The sequence below is a fragment of the Giraffa tippelskirchi genome, chromosome 3 (genome assembly GCF_054371585.1).
Source record: "Giraffa tippelskirchi isolate mGirTip1 chromosome 3, T2T-mGirTip1v1.2.pri, whole genome shotgun sequence".
Taxonomy (NCBI): Eukaryota; Metazoa; Chordata; class Mammalia; order Artiodactyla; family Giraffidae; genus Giraffa; species Giraffa tippelskirchi.
In genome coordinates this window covers 30,002,891-30,021,960 of record NC_137277.1, presented here as the reverse complement: position 1 = coordinate 30,021,960, position 19,070 = coordinate 30,002,891, and the positions used below count along the sequence as shown (strand labels likewise).

General features: G+C 42.2%; 2 protein-coding genes and 1 pseudogene across 4 annotated transcripts in view; 2 read left to right on the top strand and 1 right to left on the bottom strand.

Moving 5' to 3' along the window:
* The window catches only part of LOC145543175 (RAD52 motif-containing protein 1-like), a 211,682-nt pseudogene that overhangs the window by 65,348 nt on the left and 127,264 nt on the right, over positions 1-19,070 (top strand). The gene's annotated exons all lie outside the window — the stretch shown is intronic.
* Positions 1-19,070, bottom strand: part of LOC145543176 (reprimo-like protein) — a 138,474-nt gene that overhangs the window by 12,211 nt on the left and 107,193 nt on the right. The gene's annotated exons all lie outside the window — the stretch shown is intronic.
* LOC145543173 (uncharacterized) overlaps positions 1-19,070 on the top strand; it is a 50,186-nt gene that overhangs the window by 1,323 nt on the left and 29,793 nt on the right. Inside the window, exons 2-4 of the mRNA XM_081583820.1 lie at positions 748-5,676; positions 8,058-8,129; positions 13,215-13,286. Of these exons, the coding sequence (XP_081439946.1) occupies positions 1,265-5,676; positions 8,058-8,129; positions 13,215-13,286 (4,556 nt within the window). The 5' untranslated portion in view covers positions 748-1,264. The remainder of the gene's footprint in view (positions 1-747; positions 5,677-8,057; positions 8,130-13,214; positions 13,287-19,070) is intronic.

The following is a 19,070-nucleotide window of genomic DNA, read 5'->3' as shown; positions in this document are numbered from 1 at the left end:
TCACAAAATAATTATTTTAATTCAATTTAAATCAAATAAGTCACGGAAACGTCAAACATATCAAACATTGGGCTTTCAGAAGGCTAGCTTCCTGTGAAATGAGAGAGGAAAGGATTCGGTATTGATGCTAAAGATTTTGGAAACCTGGTTATAAAAACAAATCCATTGCTAAGTGAGGCCAATCTTGGAATCAGTTCCATTTAAAAACCATTATGTTGGACAGCGGGAATAAGAAGCAGCTCCTTTTCTCTTGGAGTTTAGATGTTAGAGGTCATGCCAAACAAAAAGGATAGATTATTTAAAAGGACTGTGAAGAAAGTAAACTGCGTGCTTAGTTACAGTATTTCAAGAAAATTACTTAACATGCTGACTTCTAACATCTTACGTGTTTTCTCCGTGTGTCTGCACAGAGTAGGGCTCTGTAAAGTGACACTGCAATGTTTTCTAGATTAATGGCTGTGCTCAAACAAGGTGGGATGGGGCACGTTTTCGCATGGTAATGTAAAGGGCCTTTCACTTGGTTGGACATTCTTTCCCAGAATGGCTTGCTCACTTGCCCAAAGCCTCTCCTACAGAAATTTTGAAGTCATCACTGATTTGGTGGTAACCCCTAATAGCAGAGTGGTGAATTAATGACCAGACCTGAGTACTGAGAGTTTAGAGGATAGGGCAACATTTTAGAATAACTTTAAAATTGTCAGGTGTGTTCCCCTCCCACCACCCTAACTGGTGCTGCTCATTTGGCAGGTCAGCTGCTTCTCCTGGAAGCCGTGTGGCCAAGGGGAGGAAGAAAGCCTCTCAGACTTCAGCTTTGAGGAGGAAGAGTTCACAGTGCCAGAACTGGACTAGCAATTCTGAATTTCCCGGATGCTTGGCCTCTGGGGCTTCCTTGGGAAAGTCTGCATCCCCTTGCACTCCTCCCCCAACCCCTGGGCTGCCAGCGTCCAGGGCCATTTAGGTCTGCAGCCCAAATCCTGCCTGGTTGCGTGGAGCCAGGGAGGGGCTGGGGGAGGCTGGGGCGAGGGCCCGGCCGGAGGTCACTGTCACCTGTGCGAGAGGAAGGATGGCTTGGTTTGCGCCCTGGTGACTGGGAAAAAGGCTCACTCAGATGGCGCAGATTGGTTCTAACGTAATAAAGGCGGCGTAAACAAAGGGCTGGACGTGGCGCGGGGGAGGGGTGCGCGCGCATCGCGAGCTCACATTAACTGTTCGGCGCCCGCGCCCCACAGACCTGGGTCGCTGCGCCCGGGAGCCTTTGCATATAATGTGTCGCCTGCGCCTCTGGTCGCCACGGTTCCTCCTTACCTGGCAACCGTTGTGGCTTTTGGTTCAGGCAGCTCAGCCTCTGGAGTGGGCCCAGGGCCCTCTCCAGTTGACCCCCAACCCCCCAGGGCTGACTGAGCCCTGGTCTTCACCCTCCTCTGACCTCCCGCCCGAATTGCCCCATGCACTCACACCCCCGGCAGAGCCGGGGGACTTTAATTACTTGACTTCCTCCTCTCCAGGCCACATGTTGGCCCTGCCTCATGAGGATTTGCCTGAGACTCTGGTTCCATACCTGGACTCGGATTCAGCTGGAGAGCTGTTGGCAGAGCCAGATGAGTATGCTATTCTACACGAGGATCTGGATGACAAGTTAAGCCAGCATTTAAAGCTCCCAGCAGCGGTTCCAGTGCTAGACTGGGATCAGAATCAAGGCTTGGTTCTGCCTCCTCAACACAAAAGTAAGGCTAAAACTATAGATCTAGATCAGACTGAAAATCATCCATCATTTGAAATAGTTGTTCCACCTCTAGGTAGTAAGAGCTCAAAACCAACGAAGTTTATTGTTTCACCCTCAAACCTGAAGAAAGATCTCGTTAAGCATCGACAGCTTGCCAAAGTTGTTGTTGGAACTACAAGACAACTTGGGGGAAAAAATAAGGGTCCAGAAGAACTGCAGGATGATTATTCAGATTCCGGTATGGATGCCTTTTATCCTGAGGAGAGCCTACCTACGGGTTTTCTGGGGAGCCCAGATCAACCTCCAGAGCCCCCTGAGGCTGAAATTTCTTCATCTCAGAAGGAGGACCACACTCGCTATCCATTGCTTACCGAGCAGTTTGAATCTTCCTCCCAACGAGAGACGCCTGAGGAGGCTGAATCTTTTTTATTCCAGGAAGAGGCCCAGGCTCAGCATCCAGAGCCCACCGAAGAGGTAGAACCACCTCTACTTCACCAGGAGGCTCTGTCTCAGACTTCAGAGGCCCCCGAGGAAGTGGAAACCTCAAGCCCTCAGGAGGCCCTAGCCCAGCCTTTGGAGACACCTAAGGAGACTGTAGCTCAACCAGTAGCGCATCGTAAAGTTCAGCAGTCACACTTGCACAATGTCACCGTTAAACCTCTGGATCTGGTGCTTACCTTGACTCCGGAAGTCACTAAAGAGGTGGAACCTTCTCCAGTCCAGCAGGAGGTTCTATCTCAGCCTCCAGAGCACTTTGAGGAGATTGAACCTCTTCCAGCCCAACAGGAGGCCCCATCTGAGTTTCCAGAGCAACAAAACGGGGTTGAAACTCCTCCAGTCCAGCCAGAGGCCCTATCTCAGCCTGTAAAGCACCCCGAGAAGGTTGAATCTCCTCTGCTCCATCAAGAGACCCCAACTCAAGCTCCAGGATTCCCTACTGAGTATGAACTCCAAGTTCCAATTAGCGATGAGGTAGTAGTTCTACCTGGCATTCAGCATCGGGTTCATTCAAATCTGCATAGTGTTACATTTAAATCTCATGATTTGGAAGTTACTGTCACTCCTATGCTCACTAAGGAAACTGAATTTCCTGAAACGCAGCAGAAGCCTCCAGTGACCCTGGAGGAGGTTGAGCTTTCAACTGAGCAGGAGCAACTGGATCAGCCTTCTGAGCTTACCGAGGAAGTTGAAGCTTTTCCAACCCAGCAGGAGACCACAGGCCAGCCCCCTGAGGAAGCTGAGCCTTCTTCAAGTGAACAGGAGCAACTAACTCAGCCTTCTGAGCCTACTGGGGAAGTTGAACCCTCTCTCACCCAGCAGGACACCCTGACTCAGCTGTCAGGCTCTTTTGGAGTAGCTGGACCTTCTCCAGTCCAGGAGGAAGATGCTCCTCCACCTCCACAGTCCCCTAATGAGGCTGAATCTTTTCCCACCCAGCAGGAGTCCCTAGCTGTGTCTCCAATGGAGACAGAATCTGCTACAACCCTGCTGGAGCAACCTACTCAACATTCAAGCATATCCAATGTCACCGTCAAACCCGCAGACCTAGAGCTTGCTGTAACCACAGAACCCATGCCGGTGGCAGGACTTTCTGCAAGTCAGCAGATGCCTTTGGCTCAGCCCTCAGTGCCCCTTACTAATGCAGAATTTTCCACATCCCCGCTGGAGGCCCCCACGCTGCTTTCACAGTCACCTGAGGAAGTTGAACCTTTGCCAGTTCAAGTGCCAGCTCCTGTCCTATCTCCAGAAGCTGTTACCCAGATTACACCTTCAGAACAACAGGAGACCTCAGCTCAGGATTCACAGGCTCCTGAGATTATACCTTCTCCACCCCAGCAGGAGGCCACAGCTCCACGTCCAGAGCTCTCTAATGAAATTACAGTTATCGTTCCAGAACATCATGTGACAACAGTTTCTTCTCGAGGTCAGCGTCTGCAGCGGCCCAGTGCCACTGTCAAACCTGTGGATCTTGCACTCACCATCACTCCAACATTCACTAATAATGTTGAAACGTCTCCACCCCAAAAGGAAACCTCAGCTCAGTCTACAGTGTCCCCTGGGCAGTTAAAACCTTTGTCAGTCCAGCAAGAGGTTTCAAGTCAGCCACTGACTGCCTCTGAAAATGACCCTTTTCTGGTCCAGCATGAGCACCCAGCTCAGCCTCTAGAGGACACCAACAATGCTGCTACTCAACCTGCAGTAGCGAATGAGGTACCAGTCTCACCTCTGGGTCCAGTGTTTGCTCCTATCACCGCTAAATCCATGGATCTGGCGGTTGCCCTAACTCCAGGCCCCACTAAAGAGCTTGAACATTTTCCAGTGCAGCGGGAGACCACTGCTCATACTCCAGATCGCCCTGGGGGGGTCAAGCTTCCTTTAGCCCAGGGGGGACGCCCAGCTCAGTCTCCAGTTCCCCAGGGGAGCTCAACTGTATCTCTCAAGCCCCCCAAGGAGGTGGTGTCTTCTCCCACACAGCAGGTGCTTCAGACTCAGCCCACCAAGGAGGAAGAACCTTCTCCAACCATGCAGGAGCTACCACTTCAGCCTGTGAAGCCACCTAACGAGGTTGTGGCTGATTCAATTCCAGGCCAGTATCAAGCTCAGAATCTAACACTGCCCAGCATCACAGTTCAGCCTTTCAACCCAGGGCCTACTGTAACTCCAGAGCCTACTGTAGAGGCTGAATCTTCTACAGCTCTTCGCCCCAACCCCTCTGAGGTGACACTTGTGGAGCAAGTTCAGCCTCAGTTGACGGAGTTCACAGTTCAACCTTTGGACCTGAAAGTTACCATAACTCCAGAATCCACGAATGAGGCTGAATCTTCTCCAGTCATGCAGGAGACCCCAGCTCAGCCTCCATTGCAGCAAGAGGTGACTGTTCCAATGCCAGCTCAGAGCCAACTGCTGCCCAGTGTCACAGTTCAACCATCAGGCCAGAGGCCTAACACAACTCTGAAACCTATGACAGAGGCTGAATATTCCACAGGCCTGCAGCAGACTGCAGCTATTCCACCATACCCCGAGTTAACACTGCCACATCCATCGCCAGTTCAGTCTCAGCGCCCAACCTTGAGTGAGGTCACCTTTCAACCTTTGGACCTGGAACTCACACTAACTCCGGAATCCACTGTGGAGGTCGAACCTTCTCCAACCATGCAACAGACCCAAGCTCAGCCTCCAAAACCCATTAAGGAAGTTTTAGCTCAGCCTCCATTGTATTCCGAGGGGACAGGTCCAGCACTCGAGGCAGCATTGCCCGGCGTTACCGCTTATCACGTGGACATGGAGCTTACCATAACTCCAGAACCCGCTACGGCGTCTGAACAGTCTATTGTCCTGCCACAGACCACAGCTCCTCCTCCAGAACAGCCTGAGGGGACACTTGCCCATCCAAACCTGACTCAGGTCACAGTTCAACCTCTGGACGTGGAAGTGAATGTTACCGCAGTGAATAATACAGAGACTGAACCTCCTCCAACCCTACAGGAGACCCCAAGTAAGGATCAAAGTCAGGCTCCAACATCACCCACCCTCACAACTCATCATGCGAACCTGGAGCTTACCATAACCCCGGAACCTGCTATGGTGTCTGAATATTCTACCGCCCTGCGGCAGACCACGGTTTCCCCGGAGGTGACACTTCCACCACCAAACCTGACTCAAGCCACAGTCCCAACTGTGGACCTGGGAGTTAGCATATCTCAGCAGCCAAGGTCATCTAGGAAGGTTCTTTTTTCTTTGACTGCATTTTCGGAACCAAAAAGTCCCCCTGGTGTAAAACATATACTAGGAAAGAAGCAACCAGTACAGAATGCCACCACAACCATCAATGTATGTAAGCTCTGTACCTGCAAAAATGAGACGCTGTCGTGTGTTGGTCTGAGTGCAAAGCAGAAGCTCCACAGAGTGCCTGAGCCAGGGCCCAACTCTTACAATGACACCTTCACCGTCTTGTAAGTATGGCCTTTCTTTATTTGTTCTCTGTATCCTGCCTAACACGGCAGCCCCTCTTCCAGGTTTTCCTGGGTCTTTCTCATCTCCCCAACCCACATTGACTGACTTGCTATTTTTAACCTTTTGTTTGTCAACGATTCCTTATCTTCATTCTCCTCCTTACTATATTGTTCCCTCTTCTCCAGTCTTTTACTTATAATCACCCCTATTCTTTTTCCTTCTCTATTTTTTACCCCATCATTTAATTCCTTAACATCTACTCTTCTCCCGTCTTTGCTCCATCCTCTTTACAGCAACATGTCCCTCTCCCCACCTCATTGGTGGTGAAACAGCAAATAGTGAGGAGTAGAGATTCCAGAGCTGAACTGCCTGGGTTTGAACCCAGGTCTGTTATTTGTTAGCTTTGTGACTCAGTTTCCTCATGTGTAAAGTGGGAATGATGATAGTCATCATCTCATAGGATTGTTGTGAGATTTAGATGAGTTAATACATGTAAAGCTCTTACATCAGTGCCTAACATATACGGGCTTTCCTGGTGCCCCAAATGGTTAAGAATCTGCCTACAATGCGGGAGACCCAGGTTTGATCCCTGGGTCAGGAAGATCCCCTGGAGAAGGAAATTGCCATTTCCAGTATTCTTGCCCAGAGAATTCCATGGACAGAGGAGCCTGGCAGGTTCCATGAGGTCTCAAAGAGTCGGACCCAACTGAACGACTAACGCACACAATACTTGTAAAACTCTTACGTCAATGCCTAGCATATATGTTAGTGTTAGCTATTATTATATTCAGTTCCTCAGTTACATCTAGAACTCACCTTTGTCCCCTGACTTTCTATGTATAGCACCCATTTTGTGCCCAACACAGGGCTAAGTACTGTGGGTGCCACAGAAGTATAACATTGTCTGCAGAACATGACAATGATAGGTGAGAAGAAAGGGGATGTGCTTTAAAAGGGAGATAATATGCAGTTAAGCATTAAAAGAGATACAGATATGTGCTGTAGTTCACCAGAACCTGTAATTATTATGGTGTGGAGGTCAGGGAAAGCTTCATGGATAAGTTAAAAACTTCAGCTGGGACTTAAAACATTGGCTGTGATTTGTTAAAGAAAAAACAGCACGGTCTCGGCAAATGTGTGCCTGCGAGGATGATCAGGATTTCATAGGTTAGTCTGGCTGTAAAAAGAAGTGGGTTGGTGGTGGTGGTTTAGTAACTAAGTCATATCTGACTCTTTCTGACCCTGTGGACTGTAGCCCACCAGGCACCTCCACCCATGGGATTTCCCAGGCAATGGAATGGATTGCCGTTTCCTTCTCCAAGGGATCTTCCTGACCCAGGGATCAAACCCATATCTGCATTGGCAAGTGAATTCCTTATTGCTGAGCCACCAGGGAAGCCCAAAAGAATTGGGTTAGAGAACAATGAAAGCTACGATTATGAAAAACCTTGGCTGTCCTAATGGAGGCTTGAAAGTTATGATGTAAGATATGCGGAGCCACTGAACGTTTTCAAGCAAAAAAGACAAATGATTAAAACAAGAGAATTATTTAAGATTCCATATGTAGACTGATCTTGAGAGGAAAGCTTGATTCAGGGAGACCAAATAGAATGGTCTAGCAAAATCTAGCGGTAGAGTGAGAAAGGGCTGAATTAGAGTGGTGGTGAGAGGAGTAGAAATAAAATCATGAGAGCATGACAAAGGCAAAACCGACTAGATGTAGTCATTGACTAGTGTTGGGGGACTTGGATATGCGGGAAAGAGAAAAATTGTGTATGTTGATGGGGCTTCCGAAGTGGCAGTAGCGGTAAAGAACCCTCCTGCCAAAGCAGGAGACATAAGAGACACGGGTTCATTCCCTGGGTTGGGAAGATCCCCTGGAGAAGGAGATGGCAACCCGCTCCAGTATTCTTGCCCGGAGAATTCCATGGACAGAGGAGCCTGGCGGGTTACAGTCCATGGAGTCGCAAAGAGTTGGACATGACTGAAGCGACTTAGCATGCATGCATGATGGGGAGAATGATAGTGGTATAACAGGTGGAAATACAGCATTTGGGAAGGAGAGCTGGTTTCAGGAAGATGAGTTCCATCTTAAGCATTTAAGGTTTGATCCCTGGGTTGGGAAGATCCCCTAGAAAAGGGAATGGCTACTCACTCCGGTATTCTTGCCTGGAGAATCTCATGAACAGAGGAGCCTGGCGGGCTGTAGTCCAGAGGGTCACAAAGAATTGGACTAAGCACACACACTGGGAAGCTGTGGGAATTAGAGATATGTTTTTTCTGTGTTTGAATATTCCCCACAAGGTGGCCATGGTTCTTTTACCTATTCTCTTCATTCCTTTCCTACCTATTCAAAGATATGACCTGTGTTTCTTCACAGAAATTTCCAAGGAAACTATATTTCTTACATTGATGAAAATACATGGAAGGCATACCGTTGGGCTGAGAAACTGTGAGTATATTCTCTCAAAATGTGAATACAAACTGCTAACTGTCTTTTAAGATCCTTCTTAGTCCAGAATTTTGAGGTCAATAGCTGTGAGAAAAGGTATTTCCCCTTTCATCTCCCAAAGCAACCTATTAATTGAAATTCTGTGTTTATTTTAAAAATTAAATTTGGCAGGTCCTCTTTAAAATCAGTCATTTATTTTCCATTATATGAGTATTGCATGATTATATTCTCACTATGTAAAAATAACAGGTATAGTGAAAACCCTCCTTGCTCCCTAAACCCCATTCAAGCTGCTTTAAGTTTAGTATATATCCTTCCAGACTCTTCCCTATACATTTGAATACATATATATTTCCAGATAACGAACAGATAGGTTTGTTGTATGATTTTCTTATCTTCTTACATAAATGAAACATCGTGCAAGTTGACTCTTTCATTTCATGATATCTTAGGTTTCTTTCATTCCTAGTACATAGAGGGTTACCCCATTCATTTCAACTCCTGCGTAATATTCCATAGTATAAATGTATCACAGTTTAATAATGCCCCTATTGAAGGATGTTTGTATGTCCAGTTTTCTTGTTGCATGCATTAATGCAATGAATATCTTCATACAGTCACCTTTGTGAATCTGGTCAGGTGTTTCTGTAGAATAGCTATCTAGAAATGGGATTGTTGGGGTGAAGACTATGTAGATATAATTTTTTAATTGCCCTCAAAAATGTTGTGCCAGCTTCTACTCCAATCAACATGCCATGATGACATTCATTTCCCCCACATTCCTTCTACTACTGGATAGTCTCCACCCTCTCCCCTGCTCTTTTTTTGGCCGATCTGATGGGTGAATCAAAGAGGTCTGATCTGAATTTGAATTTTTCTAATCACTTATGAATTTAAATATCTGTATATGTTTACTGAACATTTGTCTTTCTAAATTGTCTGTCCTTGGTCCATTTTTCTGTTACTGTTATTTTTTATTGATTTGTAGAAAAAGTCTGCTTAGATACATAAGTGATTTTGGAAAAAAACATTCAAAGTAATTAACTAGTATTTTTCATGACCGTTTGTGGTCATATCATTCATTCAACTTGAATAGACCAGTCATAAATGAATTCTGAATTAATAATAAAAGACATAACAGTCAATCTGAAAATAGGGATTATGACTACCCTTAGAGACATGTTTACTTAGTCTGACTATCTTATTGGTAAGGAAAAAATGCTAGAACCAGGCAATTTAAAAAAATTTACAGATTTCGTACCTACAAAATGTAGTTTGTATTTCCCATGACAGTATCTAACTTGGAGGTTTTATTTCCCAAACTTGTGAGAAGAATGAAAGTCATTTGGCACAAGAACTAGATTAACATTAGTTTCCTCTGAGGAGCAGAGGGGAATGGTAGACGTTTGGATTGTGTACTATATATCTTTGGGATTTGGAGCCATGTGAATATATACTACATATTTTGTAAAAAAAATAAATTGAAATTCAAAAGTTAATTGTTAAAAAGCCTGTGTTTGGGAAGTGATACAGTGTAACATGAATCTGGTGAGATCTGAAGAGTTCTTTCTTTTTTTTTTTCTTTGTTTTGCCATACATTGACATGAATCCACCATGGGTGTACACGTGTTCCCCTTCCAGAACCCCCCTTCCACCTCCCTCCCCATCCCATTTCTAAGTCAGCTTGAGGTTTATACCTTATAAGCAGAGGTTCCTAACTTGGTGGCAGTGGTTCCCCAGGGCAGAAGTTTTTAATCTCCCTCCTAATCCCCCGTGTATGTCTCTTTGGCGTATAATCTACAGAAGCTTATGTTCTTGGGATAATGTTTTAAAGTGTATAATAGGTTAAAAATATATAGGAAAACAAAGGAAACTGACTATATTGAAACACTGACTATTTTTCAGAATAGTTTAAAAATTAGTGATATAGTAATAAATATGCTTCTTTTAGCACATTAAATAACAAGATAGTAGTAGGTCAATAAATATTATACCTCGGGATAGTGATGTGAATAAATGATATTTTGAGATATCTGCAACATACATGTGATATGAAATGGTGTGTGATTTCTGCTGGGGACCAAGTTAGCTACTGCTGATCTACTGCAATTTGTTGCCTATATTCATAATGGAAGGAAATGCTGATTTTATTGAGAGATTGTGAAAATTGAGATGTAATTTTGTTTCCCGTCCAAGTTTAGCCCTCTGAATTCAGTCTCCTCTGTTCATAGACCTCTGCCCTAAAAGGATGGCCCATGAATGGAGATTGCACGTATACTCTTACATGTGTTCAAGACAGTGCAGTTTTCTAGGGGAAAGGACATTGTTTTTATGAACTTCTCAATGGATTCTTCTCTCAAAAGATTTAGTCACAAATGTAGGGGAGAAGACATTTCTTTTCTTGTACTTATCCTCGTGAATGATGGCAAATGGATGATTTGTTTTAAATAAAAGTATCAGATAGTTGATAACCCATCACTTTCTGAATTCATTCATAAATATTTTTTGAGTGTCTCCTATGTGCCACGAACTGTTTTACATGCTAGGGAGACAGGCCCCAAACAAAACAGACCAAGTATTCCAGTTCTCAGGGGATATGTATAAAAATAAGTAAGTAAGTATAATAGATAAATAGATATAATTTTAAGCATTGATGAGTCCTTTGGAGAGAAAGAAAGTAGAGAAAGTCGAGTAAATCACTTCTAGAATGGCCTGCTGTTTGCATTATATGTATAGTTGAGTCAAACACACACTGAGGCCTCTCAGTTTCCTGGAAGTTTCAGAATGGAGAAAAGGATAATTGTCTATGAATATAGAACCAAGAATGAATGTGAAACTTAGAAGATTGCCTTAGACAAGAACCCTGGTCAGAAGTAAAACATGGATGTTTCTTAAACGTTACTTCATGCCTGGTTTTGATATTTTCATGGTGTGAGAAAGTTTTCGATCTGGCTTTAACTCTTGATTCCCCGTAGTTTTAAATTTCTTGCCTCAGTCAGAATGAATATTTGAAGTTCTACAGATCAGTATATTTTATTTCAGTTAGTTGCTTATTTGAAGCTCCTTTTGGGGGTACTTTTTGGTGACTGACATTCTCATTCTAAACTTTACTTCTAGGTTGAATTTATTACTGTTATTTTTAAAAATTTTACTATCCTGCCAGCCAAACAAGTTCACAAAAAGGAACTCCATTACTTTAAAATACATATTCTTGGTTACTCTCTGTCCTCCCACAATATTCAAATTCCAACTAGTCTGATATGGGCATCCGCCAATCAAAGAAGACAGTGCCATGAAGAGTTAATGATCAGCCCCATCTCTTCACTGTCTGATTGAGTCCTTGTCAGTGTTCAGACTTATAACTAGTACATACGAGTTTCACTTCTGTCTTGACCTTTTTCATATATCATTATTTCCTGTGACTTGTGTAAATCACCTATGGTGTACACAGTTTTGTTACACAATGCAGGGAGGTAGAGTTCTTTCCAACTTTCGAAGTTATGAAAAGGATTACTATAAATGTCGTTGGGCATATTGATTTGAGCTTCCCAGGTAGAGCTAGTAGTAAAGAACCCCCCTACCAATGCAGGAGACATAAGATATGCAGGTTCGATCCCTGGGTTGGGAAGATCCCCTGAAGGAGGAAATGGCAACTCACTCCAGTATTCTTGCCTGGGAAACCCCATGGATAGAGGAACCTGGCGGGCTACAGTCCGTGGAGTCGCTTCTGTCTTGACCTTTTTCATGTATCATTATTTCATGTGACTTTTGTATATTACCTATGGTGTACACAGTTTTGTTATGTGATGTGGGGAGGTAGAGTTCTTTCCAACTTTAAAAGTTATGGAAAGGGTTACTATAAACGTCGTTGGACATATTGATTTGTTTTTTCATTTTGGATCATTTCCATGGAAATATGAAACCACTACTTAACAGAGGTGAGGAAAGAATCAGTCTTAGCACCATCTGTTGACCATTCCCTCTTCACCTGTCCGTCATTGCTGTTCTTTCTAACAAGGTGAATTTCAAATTGAGGTCAGCATCTTTGAAGCATTTTCAGGACTCCAAGAGTTCTTTGTGGGAATTCTGTGGGAAGAAAGTCTTCTGTGTTTTTGTTTTAGTGATCCTTTAAAAATGTGCATGCCTGTATTCTATATAATATGAACCACCTTATAATTGAGTTGCAGAGTTTCCAGGTAGTGATACTTTAATTCTCATAAGGTATGAGTAAAGAATTAATTTATGAGATAGAATCAAGCTATGAGGTGGAATTAATATAAATATGTGACCAAGATACACTATGAGTGAAAAACAATGTTTTAAATGCAGAACTCAGTGAAAATATTCACAAGGCAACATAGCATATGCTCAGATCCCCAAGACTCCTGAAGGATGTACCACTGTTAATATCACAAGGAAGGGGATTCTTGCAGGCAAGAGAAACTGACCTCTGACATCTTTATAGAGTTTCTTGTGTACTAAAGTCAGAGAGAGAGCTGTGATTGGAAAGGTCTGCCCGGGGACTCCTCAGATGCTGACAGGATTCTTTTCTGACATGAGTGGTATCACACAGGGATTTGTTTCATAATTATTAAACTGAACAATTGTATATATTTTATGCATATTTTTAAAATATTCAAATAATTTTCAAAAAAGTTTTACTAGAGGAAAAAAATCAAATGGCTTCATTTGCAGCCCTGATACAGTTCTGTGTGGAACTTCCCAATAAGGTTTGGGAAAAGAGAAGAGGGAAGGACTCCTCTGCAATGTTGGTGCTGCCCACAGTTGGATTCTAACAGAAATCCTGTGATCTAGAGAGTAGGCATTAACTATATGATCTGTATGATTTGGTGGGAAGAGTGGATGGAGTGTGTGTGTGTGATGGAGAGAGATGGACACAGCAAAAGATGTGAGGAGAAAGGTTTAAATGAAAACAGAGCAGAAATCGCCATCCCTAACTTAAATAAGAATTAGGGTGTTTAGATGGCACCATTACTTAGCTTCCTCTACTTACAGAAGTACTGTGTAGTAAATGGTTGTAGTTATTTTGCGTTTTGATTGAGAAATAACCTTTTCATTTTTCAGAATTCTCAGTGAAAATTCTTTGACTGAATTACGCAAAGACTCATTTGAAGGCTTGCTATCCCTCCAATATTTGTAAGTTAATTAGTGAATCATATTTATTTATGAGATCTTCTTTATAAAGTAACTACGGGGTTCAAAATAGATAGTCTCTTCAATTTCTTCCACCCATACAATTCTATAATTTTGTAAGTCTGTGTAGGGCCCTAGCCCATCTCTACCGTTAAATACCCCCTATTCATTTTTTAGTTTAATTATTTAGACAAGATATAGATAGGAAAATACCCTTTAGTTGTAGAGGAAAAGTAGTAATGGGATCTGAGCAATTATAGCCTCCCATGTGAACCTTATATATAAATGTTCATATACTATCTGCTTATATTTTGTTCATGACTCAAATCTGGCCCATGGTCCATTTTTATACAGCCCATAAGTTAAAAATGATTTTTAAAGGGCTGTAAATGAAAAAACAAGAGGGAGAAACAAAGAAAATATGCGACAGAGACTGTGTGGCGTGCAAAGCCTAAAATATTTACTCCCTGGCCTTTTTGGAAAAGGTTTGAAAAACTTGTTTTAGTAAAATGAGAAGAATTAAACTTAACTTCAAATTGTCACCCACAGGAAAGAAAATATAGAGCACTTACATTAGTGTGAATGCCATTAACTCATAATTTTGATAACTTAATCTAAGCTAAAACTGGATCAGATGCTATTAAAGCAATGCTGTTTAAATGGAACCTTAAAGGGCCATTGGTATGATCACATAGACATCTTGGGAAGAATAAGCTTGCAAGAGGAAAGTGAGAGAAAGATAAAACACAGGAAAATGTTAAGTATTTAACATTTAACACTAAAATGTTAAATATTAGATGAACTATCTAAACAGTCCTTTGTCAAGAACACACGAAGTTGTCAAAAGAACAGACTGTTGTTAAGGATTTCATGCAGAAATTGCATGAAATTAAAAATGTTAAAGATGATGGATAAGTGGTATATTTAGAAATGTCTACACTAAATAAACATATCAGAAATGCCCCTAACTTCACTAGGTACAAAACAAAAATCTCTCCAGCCTCTATTTATTGGCCACACTGTGTGGCTTGCAGGATCTTAGTTCCTCCACCAGGGATTGAATCCAGGCCCCTGGCAGAAGTGCTGAGTCCTAACCACTGGACCTCCAGGGAATGCCCTCTCTAGCTTCTTTATCCAAGAAGAAATGCTTGCATAATGTTTCTGTTTATTTAGGAACAAGGAGATACCGTGTTCTTTGCTTTAAAAGCTCAGTTTTTGTCCTTTGTCCATGGCATCCAAGATGTGTATGTTAACCCTTATTAAGCCAATTTATGATGCTGTTTAACAAGTAGAGTATTTTTGCAAATACAAAAGAGTTAAGGGAGATGGGTATATAAAGAATCTCACCTCACCCTAACAATAGTTCTTTAATTATCAAACCTTCAAAGCCTTAGGGGCAACTGTTTTCTTTTCTTCTGTCTGGGGTCCAAACCTTACAAACATAGTTTGGAGAAAAACAAAGGTAACTACTCAGTGGATTAGGCCCTTCATTACTTCTATGAAATACTTTATAAGTTGATTATTTCATGTTAGCATCCCTATACACATTCTTTTTTAAAAATGCCAGTCAGTAAAAAAAGCTAAAAAAGAATATGCTAAGCACTAAGCCTAGTGTTGGAAACACAAAAGTGGCTAAGATAGGATTCCTTCTGGCAATTCACGATCCCACAGAGAAAACAAACAACTCAAACTCGAATGACAAAGTGCGGCAGAGGCACAGAAGAGGGAGCCGTGAAGTAATAAAGCTACACTTCTCTTAACACAGTCATTTTCCTCTTACTCACTCCTTATTTGTTGACTTTATAAATATTTGAGTTTGCTTTATGTCCATACATTGGCTGCAAACATCACAGACAATGTGCATAAATAGGATTTAACCCATACACTCAAGGAGTTTTATGCTGAGAGAAAATGGCATGCAAAAATATCTTTCTTTTTTTAAAAAAAGAAATGGATATGGGTAATGAGAGCTGTAAGTTGGTGTTGGAGCATAGAAGAGGGGAAAAAAAAGACTTCTAACTGGATCAGGGAAGATGTTGCTAAAGCAATGCTGTTTAAACGGAAATTTGAAGGGCCATTGGTATCATCAGATAGACATCTTGGGAAGAAGAAGCTTGCAAAAGAAAGTTGGGAGAAAGACAAAACACAGGAAAAACACTTTGAGTACCCATAGAGTTCTAGTGGGGAGAGTAGGAGATGAGAGCCAGGTTATCAAGGGCATTGGGGCCAAGCGACCATGTTACCACAGCAGTGCTCTCGGGCAGATTTGAGCCTGCAGCAGAGTCAATCACTTGGAAGGCTTGTTGAAACCCAAACTCCACCTCTGTAGTTAATGATTCAATCGGTCCAGAGTAGGGCTGAGTATTTGTCGCTTCAGTAAGTTCACAAATGGTGCTAGTATTTAAGGACCACTTCTGGAGATTGGCTCAGATGGTAAAGAATCCGCCTGCAATGCGGCAGACCTTGGTTCAATCCCTGGGTTGGGAAGAGCCCCTGGAGAAGGGAACGGCTACCCACTCCAGTATCCTGGCCTAGAGAATTCCACGGCCCGAGGATCCTGGCAGGCTACAGTCCATGGGTTCGAAAAGAGTCGGACACAACTGAGCAACTTTCACTTTCACTTTCTGGAGAGCTCAACTAATGATCATGTAGAGGGTGGCTTAGGAATGGAGAGAGCAGAGATAGAAACACCAGTCAGAAGACAGTTATACCCATCCAGGTGAAATGAGACGCAAGCCGATATCAATGGAAACAGGATAGTCAGCTATAGTCAAGAGTGGGTATTTTCCAATAAAAATCAATATGATAGAAAGTATAATACTGAATTAGGTCAAGTTACATATCATTGAGGGGAGTGACTTCCTTTCAGGTTGTATGAAAGGATATCTTTTATTTCTGCTAGTACTGAATTGGTCTAGAAAAACGGAACTAAATTGGGAGGTGTGTAAATATAAGAAAATTCTTTTTAATGTTAGAAATTGTAATTGGAGAATAAAAACTTTGAGCTCATAATCTAAAATTTGGAGAGGCTACAAAAGGTGGGAATCTAATCAGTTCTGCTCTCAGGAAAGATTACCTCCAAAATCTATCAAGGCCTATAGTTGTAGCTCAAACGGTAAAGAATCTGCCTTCAAGGCAGGAGACCAGGCTTCGATCCCTGGGTTGGGAAGTTCCTCTGGAGAAGGGAATGGCAATCCACTCCAGTATTCTTGCCTGGAGAATTCCATGGACAGAGAAGCCTGGCGGGCTATAGTCCATGGGGTCGCAAAGAGTTGGACATGACTGAGCGACTAACACAGCCCATAGTGATAGCTGCCTTCCAGGTGATTATGACATAAACTTTAAAAAAGTTCTATAGTTACATATTTTATTTATAGAGATTTCTTGAGAGAGGTGAAGGCAGGGTTAGGGACTCTGGAAGGTTCAAATAACACTTCCTAAGGTTTGGAGTTTAGACCAAAGCTACTTACTTGTGATTGTCATTCTAACCTCTACTATTATTCCTATTAAATAGATATCTAATAGCTAATTGAGGCAATATTTTCCTTTTACTTTTCCTAGAGATTTATCCTGCAATAAAATACAGTTTATTGAAAGACGTACATTTGAACCACTTCCTTTTTTGCAGTTTATGTAAGTTACAAATACAACTTCATTATATTTGGAATTTTTAGAAAACTTAATTTTTATCAAATTAATTTGTTACTCATTTTGAAATATTATTAAAATTATATAACAAGTGCTTTTTGTCTCTGGCAAAGGTTAGTGTGAGAATTATTACACAGATCAGAGTGAATCGTTATAGAGCAGTGAGTGATTCCCAACCAGGGTAATTTTGCATGCAGTGACATTTGGCAATGTCTGGAGACATTTTTGGTTGTTAGAACTGTATGTGCTACTGGCATCTAGTGGACAGAGGCCAGAGATGCAGCTAAACATTCAACAGTGTACAGGAGAGCCCCACCACAAGATAGAATTATCCAGTCTCAAATGTCAACAGTGCCGCTTTTCTAGAGAAATAAAGATCACTTAACATAAGCACTTATTGAGCATTTACTAAATGCACCAAGTATATAATCATTCAAGTGTCAATCCTATTATCTTCCACAGTGAGATTTCTTTAGTGTATGGAGGGAGTACTGGTGTTATTTTCATCATATATAAATTAGATTTACTGCCAAAGGATAAGTGTTTTGAAAGAATATATATTTTTCTTCTTCTTTTGCTTGTGTCTTTTTTTGTAGAAATCTTGGTTGCAATTTACTCACAGAACTGAGCTTTGGAACATTTCAGGCCTGGCATGGAATGCAGTTTTTACACACATTGTAAGTGAAATAGAAGATGAATACATGTATAAAACTGTGTGTAAAAACATCATACAGTTATTGGTTACCTGGGTGTAAGCCTAGTATGAATCCTGAAAAGTATATCTTGTGATCCTTTTTTTTTTTTTTTTCTCAAATGAGGAAACTAAGGTACAAAGAGGCCAAGAGACTTGTCTAACTCCTATGTATGAAACGGTCTGGTTTCCATAGTACTGATCTTTGGGACAGGCAATAAAAGGCACCAAACAAAAACATTCAAATTAACACTGTCATGGAATCCCACTGATGCTGCTCCAATATAGGAAGGGTCCATGAAGTTCCATTTTTGATTTTAACTTTGATTCCTGCTCATGTGCCAAGTTCGTAACTGCTTAACGTCTATACAATGCACAGCTGCAAAGATCTAAGTTTAGCACAAAATTCTTCATGGAACAAAAGGTATGGATGCTTCCTCAACCATTAGCTTCTTTTAAATGGTAAAGGAAAAGGAATTCCTGAACATCCGCTACAGGGCTCTCCCCAATCACCCAGATCCTTGTTTTTCAAAAAGTATGCCTCTGAAGTGAATTATCTGTGGCCAGTAAGAACCTTTCAGTTATGGAAAAAGATGATGTTTTTGTTCAGCTGTAGTGTGAAAAATATAAAGAAAATACATTGCTGTAGCCTAATGCTATAGACTTTACCTGACTACTCGTCAATAACAAGTGTGGGTTTTACACCCCTTCTGCTCAAAAATTCTGTGATTTCTCTGTGACACAAGCAAATCATAGTACATTCCATGGCCGGAAGGGGATTTTCGAGTCAAGGTCAAGAGCCTTCTCTATGCCTGGCTTTGGTAAAGGCTCTCTTACTGTCTTGCGGCTCAGAAATCCAGTTTCACACAGTTCCTTTCCAGTTAATGAAGGTGTTAAGGGTGTGTCCAGAGCTACAGATCCCTATCTGGGGTGGCCTCCCCCCACCCCTCTGCCCCTCATGAGTTTCCTGATGCCTACTTTGGGGAAAGAGCACCCAGGGTCAGTTTTCCTTTGGCCAGAGAGCCGGTGCCTAAGGTCCCTCCACCAGGAGGTTTCAGTAGCGTCAATACAATGTCTTAAACTCACCACCTTTTCTAAACATTTTATAATGCCAAGAGTCCCTGATAAGAATCAGAGTTTCACTGTGGTTATGCAGACAACAGGAAAGTAAATTGTGGAATCACAGTAGACAAAAATTGATGAATTCATTCAAAAACATTCACAGAGTGCCATGCCTACTGTGTGTCAGCACTGTTCTAAGGGCAGTGTTGGGGACACAAAGAAGAATAGGACAAGGACTTTGTCCCCAAGAAGCTTTGACACTGGAAAGAGGAAGATGGATGTTGATGGGAAAATATAGGAGAGCCATGCTAGCATCTATGCAGCAGGGTAACAAGGTGGGCAGGGGCAGCAAAGTAGAAAATGGGTGGTGGGTCAGAAAAGATTCT